Raw genomic sequence first — 13236 nt, 5'->3', positions numbered from 1 at the left:
CCAAAACAACAGCTGCCCCTTGTGGCATAGGGATTCGATCCTTGGCCTTCAGCGTAGCACAGGATACAACTGCCACTTTTACTTATATGACAACTGCATTAGCCATGGGAGTCTAAGTCAAAATCCAACATCACAAGATTTGTGACATTACTGACCATGAAAAACAAATAAATCAGTCAATTCGTCCTTGTAGATTCAAACCAAAAGGTTTAACCTCAGAATTACACGCCCACACACACACTACACTGACTTTAACGGCGCATTTGCATGTCACGGAAGAGGAAGCCGTGGCACCTCTTCTGCAGTTTCCTCTTCCGCCAAAACAGAATCGGACCCCTCCTACGGTAACACTTTTGCTAAATGCCTCTGCAGGCGCACCCAGTATAATTTTTTTTTTTTTTTATAGGTGCTTCAAAAGCACCTCTATTTGCTGCTTTTAAGGGTTGAACGTCTATCACACACATTATGGACACTCAACACACCTTCAATTTAGTTAAGTACCTATGGATTAAGCAGCTACCACACGCACTCTCTATATATATTACGAAAAATAATCGTATTGTCCTTGCACAATGGGATACTTCCCGAAATGCCTACCAATTTGATGAAATCCCCACATGTTCAAAGTTTTGATTCTTGACCTTTTTTAGAACATTTTTGCTAATCCACAAATATAGCACAGTGAATTCACAACTTATTGCTGTCAATGTCCCCTTCCTTTTACTTAATAAAAATGCATAAGGGGGTAAAGGCAGAAGACCTTCACAAATATAACAGGATGTTTGCAACTCATGGTTGTGAATGTTTCCAAAATATGGGAGCCTCATTTTATAAAGAAATGCATAAGAGGCACAAACATGAAGACCTCCACAAATATAGAACAGTGTTCACCAACTCATTGTTGTGAAGGTCCCCAAAATGTGCGAACCTCTTTTTACTACAAAAAATGCATAAGGGCATAGGAAGGGGGACATTGGCAGATATAGTATGACCTTCACAACAATCCCAAAAATGTGTGAACCGCATTTTACTAAAATTGCATAAAGGGCACAAGCAAGAGGACATTCACAAATGTGAGTATTTAGTTAAAAAAAGTTTACGCATTTTGAGGCAACTCATAGTTGCGAAGGTCCCCAAAATGTATGAACCTCGTTTTACTAAAATCGCATAAAGGGCAAGGCAAGAGGACGTTCACAAATGCATGAAGACATTCACATGCGAAGGTCATGACATTTGCAAATGTGAAAGTATTTAGTTAAAGGAGGTTTACATATTTTGATACATTCGCAATACATAGTTGCAAAAAATCTCAAAATATGTGAACCACTTTTCACTAAAATCGCATAAGGCGCACAAACAGAAAGACACTCACAAATGTGTAAAGACATTCACATGCGAAGGTTAGGACATTCACAAATATGAGAGTATTTAGTTAAAGGAAATTTACACATTCTAGAGACATTCGCAAGATCCCCAAAATGTGTGAACCTCTTTTTACTAAAATCACATAAGGGGCACAAACAAGAGAATGTTCGCAAATGTGTGAAAGCATTCACATGTGAAGGTTAGGACATTCATAAATGCGGAAGTATTTAGTTAAAGGAGGTTCACACATTTTGGGGACATTTACAAGTTGCGAACATGGTACTATATTTGTGGAGGGACAAAAATGTCAAGAATCAAAATTTTAGACATTTTAGATATGCAGGAATCAAAATTCACAACAATCAATCAAGAATCAAAATTTTAGACATGCAGGGGATTTCGCCAAATTGATAAGCATTTCGAGAAGTGCACCATTTTGCAATAGCAGTACAATCTTTTTCATATATTTTAGGTATAACATATAAAAAGAAGAGTGTATACATATATATATGTATTTATAAAGATGAATGAAAATCTATACATAAAATATGAACTATTATGCATAATATAAATATATATATATATCATGTATAAAAAATACAAAATGTTTTTACACGAGCCAGCTTGTGGCTCGGCCGAACAAGAACTGAGCCAGGAGTTCAATCAACTGGTACATGAGATGAGCTCGAACATGCCCTGTTCGGTTAGTTCAGCTCGTTTACCAGCCCTATTTGCAACTGCTCCTTGGTTTTCAGGTGGTTTTGACACTTCAAGGAGTTGGTGTTGATTCCTATACAAACATAGTATTTTGGAGTAAAAAATAGTCATAACTTTTGATTTTTAGAAGTCAAAAACAAGATTAGATTTTGGACTGATCCGACCACATGTTAGTTAATACTATCATGCTAATGTCGTAAACCATATTGGAGAGAGAAAAGAATATATAAAGTTTCAGATTGTACACAGTGATGGTTAATGTTCATTTCGTCATCCTTGACTTGTTCTCTGAGGGCATGTTTGATGCGCCATTCTCAGCGGGATTCAGACGGAAATCTCGCTGGAAATAGCGAAAGCAGACAAACTTTGGAAGCGACGAACGGCATTCCGCGAGTCCACCGTGTCCATAATCGTATGGAATTTTTGATCCACCTCCCCCTCGTTAAAAAAAGAACAAAAATGCAGGGGACGAAAAAAAATGCATTGACGGGCTCTCTCTCTCTCTCTCGTCGGTTTGCTTTCCCATTTTCTCTTCGGTGAGCAGACTTCACCAGTCACCCCTCGAAATCATCCCCTTCTCCTACCTCGCAGTCGCGGCCTCATCCCGTTCGCCTTCCTCACAGTCGCGACCTCGTCCCCTTCACCTTCCTCACAGTCGTCCCTCATCTCTGACTGGCAAAAGCACATGCTGTAACATCGAACGCATATGTGAGTGTGGATTTTTGCTATCAAACATCTCGGATTGATGGGGTTTCCATTATTCGAGTTTTATTTGTTATATAACTTAAATTTTTGCCATGGAGTAAACATTTATCCATGAAGAATATATATATTTTTTTGGTGGGTGGGGGGGGCGGGGGGTGCGTTCTTTAGGGTTTCAATTTTTGGGTTTGTGCATACACATCTGTGCATCATGGTTTTGTGCATCTTACTGGCAGTGTACAGGAGATGGCATGCAAATTTGGTGTAAATTTCATCAATACATTCGGAAGATTGGCTGTAATGTAGCGTGGATGATTTTGTTGCTATTTTTCATTGATCTTTCCTTACAAGTGATATTCAAAGGAGAAAAATATAAACATATGCATAATTTAGTTTTTTTAAGGCTTTAATATCAACAGCTCATAATCAATTTATCATGTTAATTACCAAATTTTTTTTTGGAAATCCTTATATTTCTATCTCTCATATTCTACTGTGTGTCTGTGTATATATAAAGTAAAAGAATTTGCTCAATGATTGATCAAGTCATTGTCCTTTTATTTATGACAGTTTTCTTTTGGGCCTTTTTATTTGTTCTATAGGAAAGTTGTGTGATGAATACTATATGAAATCAGTGTGCATTTTTTATGTTGATTTTTATGCTGGAAGCATTTCATTCATGCCATGTTTGGTGGTCTAATAGACATACTAAATGCTAGTTTCTTTTGTTTCTCATATATCTGCTCTGTGGGATTTCTTTAGCTTTAATGTCAGTAGGGTAACTGCAGAACAATGTCGAGGAGCACTATCTGTCCTCTGCATGGTTGCAAAATCATCAAAAAAGATCCTTGGTTTTCACTTGCAGGAAATCATAGATATTGGCTTTGGACGCTGGGCAAAGGAGGATCCTTTGCTTGCAAGAACTGTGTGCATTGCACTGCAAAGATTGTCTGAAGAGGATAAGCAAAAAATACTGTCTAGTGGCGGCAGGGCCTTTGGGGTTTTGCAGAATCTAGTTAATGGTTTTGGGCTACCAGAACACATCTGGTATGCAGCTGCAAAAAAAGCCATCACTGCTATATATTTCTTTCATCAGGGACCTGAGATTTTAGCTGCTGAAATTGTGAAAAAGGCTCATAATGGAGGTGATAATGGAAATCATGTTGAAAGCATGAGTTCAAATGGCCATAATTCAATATCTGTTGTTCAAGTTACAAAACAGATTCCTTTTTGTTGTAAGTCATGTGGTATTGAATCAGTTGATTTACTTTGAGTCATGTGTTAAGAAAACTCTAGAAGCAGAAAAGGAAGAAAGAGATGTCCAAGTCTGAATCGCAAACTGACCTAAATGGACATGCAGTTGGTTTAGGAAAGCATGCTACATTGTGTCATTTGTTCTTTATTTATTGCAGTGCACAAGCTGTTTTCAAGATCAAAATAATTCATAGAGGAGTCAAGGGACTCGTATTTGAGTTAGACTCGTATTTGAGTCAGTTCACATTGTACATTCACATGAGGATTCTGGATTAGTCTATGTGGGGTTTGTATGCATCAATCTATGTGGGGGCAAACACATGAAGGGATATTTTGCATATACACAGCTTTTTTTGGATTTATTTAGAGTACATGGATGCACAAGCTTTGACAGAAAATATTTATGTTGCTGGCACATGAAGGCATATTCTTATTTTTGACATTTATCTGATCATGAAAATTATCATAGTCCCGTAACTTTGTGTTTGGACCAGGTTGTTGGGGAATTTTTTTTGCCATTTTGCAACTCTCATTTGCGTGATTTTTGATAAACTATCCAGTATTGGAACAGAACAGAACATAGTTATATTTTTCGGCATACTTTGTGTGTGTGCAAATAAGGATTGGATTGTGCATTTTGACTGTTTTTGGTTAGTGTGATATCTTTAGTACAGACTCCTGTGTACAAATTTGTGCCAAGAGATTTCTTGTTTTTTATGTACTTTTGTTGTGTCAAAGTCGAGTTCAGAATAAGTATGGGTCCTATATTTTTTATTTGTTGCTAAGTTTGTAAAGTGTCCGATAATTTGTTTTTGAGTTTGTAATTGTATTGTAAATTGGCCAAGTGTGGCCTACTGTGATCAAAAGGTCTGCAATTGTCATTTCTAGAATACAACTGGTTTGTTTTTCAAGATTTTCATTTTTCTTTTTTCACCATGATAATCAAAAGGTCTCATGTTTGAATGGGGGTTAAAAACTGACATTAATCTATTTTGTTTTAGTTCTTTTACAATGATGTCTTTGTGTTGACCGACTTGGGTGGGGTCTCACTCGGATTTGGGTTGTTCTCTCTCGGATCATGATCCAAAAGAGGAAGAAGGCAAAAACCTTAAGTTTTCAGGGCAAAAATTCATATTTGGGGCAAAAATCTAATTTGAGATCCATATAAAGGGCAAAAAATTATATTCGGGGCAAAAATCCATCTTGAGATTCATATTTGGAACAAAAATTCATATTCGGGCAAAAATTCATGATTTTAAACGTAATTTCGAGTAATTGGATCTATATCCGAGCAAAAAATTATAATAAACTTGTTAAAACATGTAAAAATGGTGGACGGATCGAGTTATACAATCCAAAATGAAGTAATTCGACCCATTATCCATGACTGTCCAAGTTGTCCTCATATCTTCATCAAACAACAAATTTTTGCAACATAGCATCTGGGTATGGTTCAAACAAATGTTGAACTTGGAACAGTTGTTAGGGAACGAACAAATTCAATGATCTGTTTCATCTTTTTTTATCATTCCGTCTAATCCTGAACAAGATATCAAACATATCCTAAGGGCCCGATTGCATGTCACGGAAAAGAGGGGTTTTCTGCAAAATGGCGCAAAACCCCACACCTTTTTTGTGGAGCCCACAGGTGCATGCAAACAAGGCACCCATTTTCCACTAGGAAAGTGGGGACCAAAATCAATGGAATCACCCCCCTTTACTGCGGCAATGTTTCCCATTTCTAGGTGCGGGTCTGATTCATTTACCGTGGAAGGACTCTCTGCACGGATTGAGGGGCGGAGCATCCTTCGTCAACATGCAAACGAACCCTAAGAAACACATAGTACTTCATTTCTTGACAATTGAGAAGACAAACCATTGTTAAATGCTGAACTTGGGTACAACAGTCATCATATAAACCGATTGTTCAACATGTAGAAAAAAATGTCCTTTTTTAAACTGCATTACTGTGTACTTCACATTAATCAATGAAGATGACCATCCACTATCAAACAACCAAAGCAAAATCCAATAATGGTTGTGGAACCACTAGCCTTCAAACTAGTTATGCCGTACATCATGCATGCTCTATTCATTAAATATCACAATGTTTAATAAAATAAATTTCAAAAATTGACTTATCCAAAATATTTGATAACTCGCACAATACTATACAATTAGGTACCTGTCTACCTCCATTGAGACAAGATGCAAGAGGGGAATAAAAAACCCCACAACTCTCTGGATTTTAGATGTTTCACTCAGCAAAAGGTTCATCCAGAACTGTGGCAGCTGCTTGGGGCTCACCTTTTGAGATGATTCCTCTAACTAACATCGTACGACCAATAAATTCCTGCAGAGTACATGAAATAATTAAATGAGCAAATATATTGACCCAGATGGAACTAAAACGCTGCATGAAAAAAGGAAAATTTTCAAACTTGATGTTAGAAAAAGCTCAGCATATCTATTAGCTTCAAACCATAACCATGAAATACATTACCACTCCATCTGAAGCTTTTGCAGCCTCAAGCTCTGCAGCTGAGGAAAAAGACAAAAACCCATAGACACGATTCCTTCCCAATTTGCGATCATACAGTACTCTTGAACTAACTACAGTTCCATATTGACTAAAGTGCTCCTTCAAGTCCTCAGGTTTCACAGACCATGCAAGATTGCCAACATACACTTTATGAGGGCTCTCAAAGATTAATTTTTTGTTGGGAGCTTCTTTTTTCCTGGAAACTGTATTAGGTGCATATCTCACGCACAATTCACGCCCACCAAGATCCTAAAAGAGTATCATAGGAAAAAAAATCTTAAAAAAAAAGGAAATACCAGCTAAAGTACATTCCAAGGTCCCTATTTTGTGTCTTACAGATTTATCCAACGCAGAAAGTGCAGCTCTAGCTTCATCTCGAGAACCCATTGTAACATAACCGCATCCTCGACTTTTCCCAGTCTCAGTGTTCCGAGAAACCTGCAATGGTGAATGCCTCAAACACATCATTTCTATCAAATTTTAAGCATTAAAAGTTCAAACCTAATAAGGTATTATTGTAAACTGGAATGACTTGAAGAAGCATTGAACTTCACTCTCCAAAAAATTAATGTTTGGGATAATTGGATGAAGCAGATAAATGCTTTGGAATATTACCAAAGACCAACGAACCAAATAAACTGGATACAATCATGAGAAATATGCATTTTGAACCTTGAAGTAGCATTAAGCAGAAGAAGAAATCTCAAAATATGTTTGACCAAGGAAAAGAGGTTTCTTAGATCTACCAAGAAGACTGTAAATCCACAAAAAGAAGGGAAAAATAATTTACCCAATAATTAAGTTTCATTTTAGCTAAAACCATGACCTAATGTTCTCAGTTTAATCGAGAAACCTTTTTAACTAAACAAGAAATTTATCCTAATTCCAATAAACTAACCTGCTAAACTAGTATAGCAAGCTTTCAATTAAGAAACTAACAGAAGCCCTAACTGTAAATTAAGAGAACTCTCAAAATTTCTTAATCAACTAAAACCAGAAAAAGTTCAATTTATTTAGATATGTAAAATATTAATGTTACCAAAAGTAAAAACCATTCTTCTTTATAAAGTATAAGCTAACGGTAAACTATACCCTCTAATAAGTATTGCTCTAGTTCTCTGACTCATGCTACACCAGACCAGAGTTACCGGAAGCGCCTAAGTGCATGGGGAAGCGCGCTTTTGAAACATGCAAGGAAGCATTTTTTGGGAAGCGCGCTTCCCATTTTTGGGAATCACGCTTCCCCATTTTTTTAAATTTTTTTTGCTTCCCCCCCGCTTCTGGTTCGCTTCCTAGGTCGCTTCCGGTTCGCTTCCGAGACACATAATTTTCTTCTAAGTCATCCCACGCTTCCCGCTTCCTAAATTTTTGAAAGTGCCTCGCTTCCCGCTTCCCCGACTGGTAACTCTGCACCAGACTCCACTTGAGCAAAACTAGTCCTAAACTTAATCATGGATGGCTTGGCATACACCAATGATCAACTCCCTAAGTTCTTTATGACTTGAATCACCATCACATATCAGAAACTTATGCTACAGTGAAGGTGCATGACCACAGGTCCTTTCAATGAGTGCAGTTCTGTAATATTTACGATACAGATGTGCAGCCTCAACACAAATTCCATCAATTAGTCTAACAAGTAACAACCACTGGAGGCTATCCAAACCTGCTGTAGTCACAACTAGAGCTTCACAAGCATTGTCATTGGTGTTATTGCCTTCTACTTTCACACTACGATACAGATGTGCAACCTCAACACAAATTCCATCAATTACTCTAACAACCACTGGAGGTTATCCAAACCTGATGTAGTCACAACTAGAGCTTCACAAGCATTGTCATTGGTGTTATTGCCTTCTACTTTCAAATACTGCAAGGAAAGGGTGTAAAGCAATAACTTGAGAAAAGTGGTAAAGTTCTACACGCCTGCATGTTAGAATTCAAAAGGTATTTGCTTTGGTCCTCCACCAGTGCACATACAAACCTTGCAAGTGGTGTTAGTATTTGGTGCAAGGGAAATATGGAACAAGAAGTACCTCTTCATCTTCATCAACTGGTTGCTCTTAATCGTTATTGTTTTATTATTCTGAAGTTTAAAAATGTACATCTTTCTTCTGCATGACAGAAGAACTTCTTGAAAGAGCTGATGGGCTTCAAAAACAAGTCCCGATAATGGATTTCTTCCAGTTCCTTCAGTATGCATTTCCCCCATATTCCTTAGAAATTATTCCCATTAATTCCTTCCAAAACCACATGTCCAACAGGCCCTAATTCTGCATCGGAAACACCACATATTTAAAATGGAAACATATCTTTTGAACACATTTTGACTGGTATCACCAAAATATTTTGAATGAAATATTTTCCTATTGGTGGTCAACACTAAGGCAACTTAACAAAGTTCTATTTCTGTAGTAGCCTTGATGGAATTAAAACGTCAACGTTTCTGCCAATGCCTCTGGCTGAGTGTGTGTCAATAAAAACCAAAAACTAACATCCTTTTTCCAAATAGCAGGGGGGGCATGTTACGAAAATCGCGAGCAAGAACAACCGAAGGAAACAATAAACAAGGACGATCAAACCAAACACAACAAGAACACACAGATTTACGTGGAAAAACCTCCCCTCAAATCCGAGAGGGAGTAAAAAGAACCACGGCCGCCCAAAGGAAAAAAATTTATTTCTTTTTTTCGACAGTTACAAGAGAGAAAGAAAAGAAAGAATTTATACAAGGCAAGGGCGACAGCCCTAAACCTAAACAAGTCGGGTCAGATCCATAAGAAACCGGGTCTCAAACATAAGCCCAAGAAAAAAATTCTTCTGGGGGGTGGTGCCCCACTAAGACCCCCGCCAGGGGCGGCCCCCCCTGACCCCCACCCGCGTTGGGGGGAGCCCCCCCCCCCCCCCCCCCTCTTCAGAAAGGGCAAAAATTCTGAATCAGACTCCATAACTCATCAGGGCATAGTAGCCTGCTCAAAATTAACAACTCATCCATATAATTTTATTCTAATAAGGAAACCTTTTTAACTATTTCTAATAAAAATAAACTATCTTACCTAAACTAGTATAGCAAGTTTTTAATTACGGCTAACCAAATTAAGAAGCTACTCACTTAAACAACTTTTAAAAGCCTTAACCATTAATGAAGGAGCTCCTAAAAAATCTTAACTGGACTAAACAATATTCTAGTTATTTAAACATGTAAAAGACATGTTACAACAACAACAACAACTACGCCTTCATCCCAAAACAATTGGGGTCAGCGATATGAACCAAAAAAGAAATTCATTTTGGGTCTTCCACATGAATCCTTTTCCTCCAATCATTTCTATCCAACGCCATGTCCTCGGTGAGGTTCAAAGCATTCATATCCTTTCCTATCATCTCCATCCAAGTCTTCCTAGGCCTACCCCGACCTCTTTTAACTAATATATTTTCCCATTTCTCCAACCTTCTAACTGGAGCATCATTAGGCCTTCGCCGAATATGTCCAAACCACCGTAAACGATTCTCTCGCATCTTATTTTCAATGGGTGCAACACCTACCTTCTTACGTATCTCTTCGTTCCGAATCTTATCTTTTATTGTATTTCCACACATCCATCTAAGCATCCGCATCTCAGCTACACTCATTTTTTGAATATGATGTCTCTTGGCAGCCCAACATTCCGTACCATATAGTAAAGCGGGTCTAATAGTCGTCCTATAAAACTTTCCCTTCAACCGCAATGGCATTCTACGATCGCACAGCACTCCAGTAGCACTTTTCCATTTCATCCACCCAACCTTTATCCTATGATTTACATCTCCATCAATTTCTCCATACATTTGAATGATGGATCCCAAATATTTGAAATAATCATTCACCGGTATATCTTGCTCACCAAGCTTCACTACACTCCCATCACTACTTCGTTGCTTACTAAACCGACATTCCATATATTCAGTCTTACTCTTACTCAACTTAAAACCTCTAGCTTCCAATGTCTGTCTCCATAATTCTAACTTAGCATTAACCCCAGCTCTAGACTCATCAATCAAAACAATATCATCAGCAAACAACATACACCACGGTACATTTTCTTGAATTGATCTCGTAAGCTCATCCATCACTATCGCAAATAGGAAAGGGCTTAAAGCAGATCCTTGATGTAACCCAACCGTTATCGGAAAATTGGTTGTCACCCCTCCACAAGTGCGGACATTGGTTACTACTCCTTCATACATATCTTTAATTATACTAATGTACTTGAGAGAAACACCTTTCTTCATACATATCTTTAATTATACTAATGTAAAAGACATGAGTTTATAAAAAAATAAGAACTCAAAACAATCTAATTTTTACACTAAACCTAGAAGCATATTATATAATCATTCAGAATTGTTCTTCAACTTGAATTACATCAACATTAATCTCTCAAAAGAAATTGCTTCTCTTTTCAGACATTGAAAGTCTCATGACATAAATTTCATCGTGAGATTTCAAAACACTTCTTTTCTTAGTTTTCCGACAATTATGAAACTTTTCTAAAATAGAGTTCTCCAAAAGAAAGCTCTCACCAAAAGAGGAGGCATTGCAACTGCACTTCAATCCCGATCAACAGTTGCACTGGTGCATCTAACACATCCATCCGGTTAATTCTTTGAAATCTGATTTTTCAAATGAGCATAATTCTCTCCTTAACCCATCAGATCACTTCAATTTCCCCTCTGGCAGAGATATATCACCACATTGCCGGCTTACAGGTGTTCCAAATCTCACTAAACAGTTTAAATGACAAAGGCGAAGCCTGAAGATAGTCATCACACGAACACAGAACCATTTCACGATGAAAACTAGCATCCTCTTCATGTGAACTAATAAAAACTGTGACAAAGATTAATCTGTTTGATATCATCTAATTCATCCAAAATCGCATTTCACTATCAACATCCATTATAAAAAAAAATAGTCAGATAAGAATAAAAAAACAAGAGAAACGAGTGAAGCCTTCCGGAAACCCAGTCCTGTTCTGTGTCATCTTTATTCGCCAATCCTTGTCACCGATTACACATTTGACAGAAACGATACGAAGACAGCAAAACAACTCAATGTAGAGGCCTAATACATTTTTCAATTGGTAATGAACTCAACCTAACGAAGAATCCTAAACAAAACCCTTTATCTTTTTAAAAGAAATCCTTTTCAAGTATATATGAACTCATGAGATTCACCGTATAAATGTTAAGAAGAGAATCCCTAGGAAATCGTCTACCAAGACGCGTTTTAACGGTCAGAATAGGGAGGCAAGCCTCTTTACAAAGCAAAAAGAAGGGGGAAAAAAAAGGAAACACCCACATACCTCTATCGATAAAACCGACCCATACGGCTTGAACACTTGCAAGAGTTCACCAACGTCGGTACTTCCAGGGAGATTGCAGACGTAGAGCACACACGCTCGAACACCCACTTCAGATTCTTTTGACGAGGCATCCTCCTTGGCCTCTGCCGTCGATTCATCGGGCACCGGCGTCTCCACCGTCGATTTTTCTTCGACCACGGCAAGAATTCTGGACACCCTCTTAGTGGTATAGCTGGGGAGGAAATTGAAGTACAGGGAGAGAGGAGAGGCGGGCCGCGGGCCGTAGGATGAGAAGATGGTCGGCGGGAGAGAGGTGGAACAGGAAGGAGGGAATCGAAGGTAACCACCAGATGAGAAGGGGTTGAGAGAGTGGGTTTTGCTGGTTGTGGGGATGGGAGTAAAGGAGGAGAAGCAAGAGGATGATGCCATGGACATGGAGGGCCGCATTCTGCAGTCCAGAGCCGATGCCGGGGCAGGAAAAATGAATGGATATAAAGCAGCGTTGGCTACGATTTTTTTTTATAACAAAGGGCACGTTTGGAAGCAAGAAAATGGTAGGAACATGGTTGGAAAAATGAAAGTAGGAAAGAAAAATTGACAACTTTTTAGATTTAAAAAAAAAATTGTAAGAAAAGGCTTTTACCACCTTCGGTGTATAAAGCTCTAAAATTTATGGTTAAACATTATGAGCGGGTTCCATATTGTTCAATCGTGAATTAAAATATGAAATATATTTATTATGTAAATTTAATTCAAATTTAATAAATTAACAATTAAATCATAGTATCTCAAATTCAAAATAAAAATAATTATTTTTCTAAAATAATCTCAAAAAAGAAAAATGATTGATTCTCGACATCACCACCACAACATCTCATTATTGTAAGGCTTTTCAATCGGTACCTACATGTGTAAAATATTGGGGTCAGACTCATCAAGTTTCAATAAGAAATACTAAAGGTCAGTACACATGAATAAAACCAAATATACATGAGACATGCATTTTTTTGTATATATACAACAAATAAGCATTTATCAGAATATGATCTAAATTTGAAACACTTAAGCAGTTCTCTCTTTTAGGACATGCTATTAAATATAAGTGCATGTTACAATTGATTCAGATACAAATTTCACAACTATGCATAAACAGTTAAATAATGCATGTACTTACCAGGATAAATCAAAAGTCTCCTTCATACATAAGTGACTTTAACCTTTTTATTTAAGTTTTCTTTCTTAAGTGATAGACAAAATGCCTAAACTAATGCACAATTAATTATTGTTTCGATATTCAATATCTGTGGATTC

General features: G+C 37.5%; 1 protein-coding gene across 1 annotated transcript; it reads right to left on the bottom strand.

Moving 5' to 3' along the window:
* Positions 1-5984: 5984 nt before the first annotated feature.
* Positions 5985-12398, bottom strand: LOC149829590 (28 kDa ribonucleoprotein, chloroplastic-like). Its single transcript, XM_090016032.1, has 4 exons — positions 11926-12398; positions 6917-7018; positions 6542-6829; positions 5985-6391 (listed from the first exon to the last, which is right to left on the bottom strand). The coding sequence occupies exons 1-4, from the start codon at positions 12370-12372 to the stop codon at positions 6296-6298; spliced, it is 933 nt and encodes a 310-aa protein (XP_089872158.1). The 5' UTR covers positions 12373-12398; the 3' UTR covers positions 5985-6295.
* Between the last annotated feature and the right edge of the window lie 838 nt (positions 12399-13236).

This window comes from Nuphar pumila, chromosome 8 (genome assembly GCF_984573655.1).
Source record: "Nuphar pumila chromosome 8, dmNupPumi1.hap1.1, whole genome shotgun sequence".
NCBI lineage: Eukaryota > Viridiplantae > Streptophyta > Magnoliopsida > Nymphaeales > Nymphaeaceae > Nuphar > Nuphar pumila.
The sequence above is the reverse complement of the archived record's forward strand: the minus strand, read 5'-3'. Positions and strand labels throughout refer to the sequence as shown.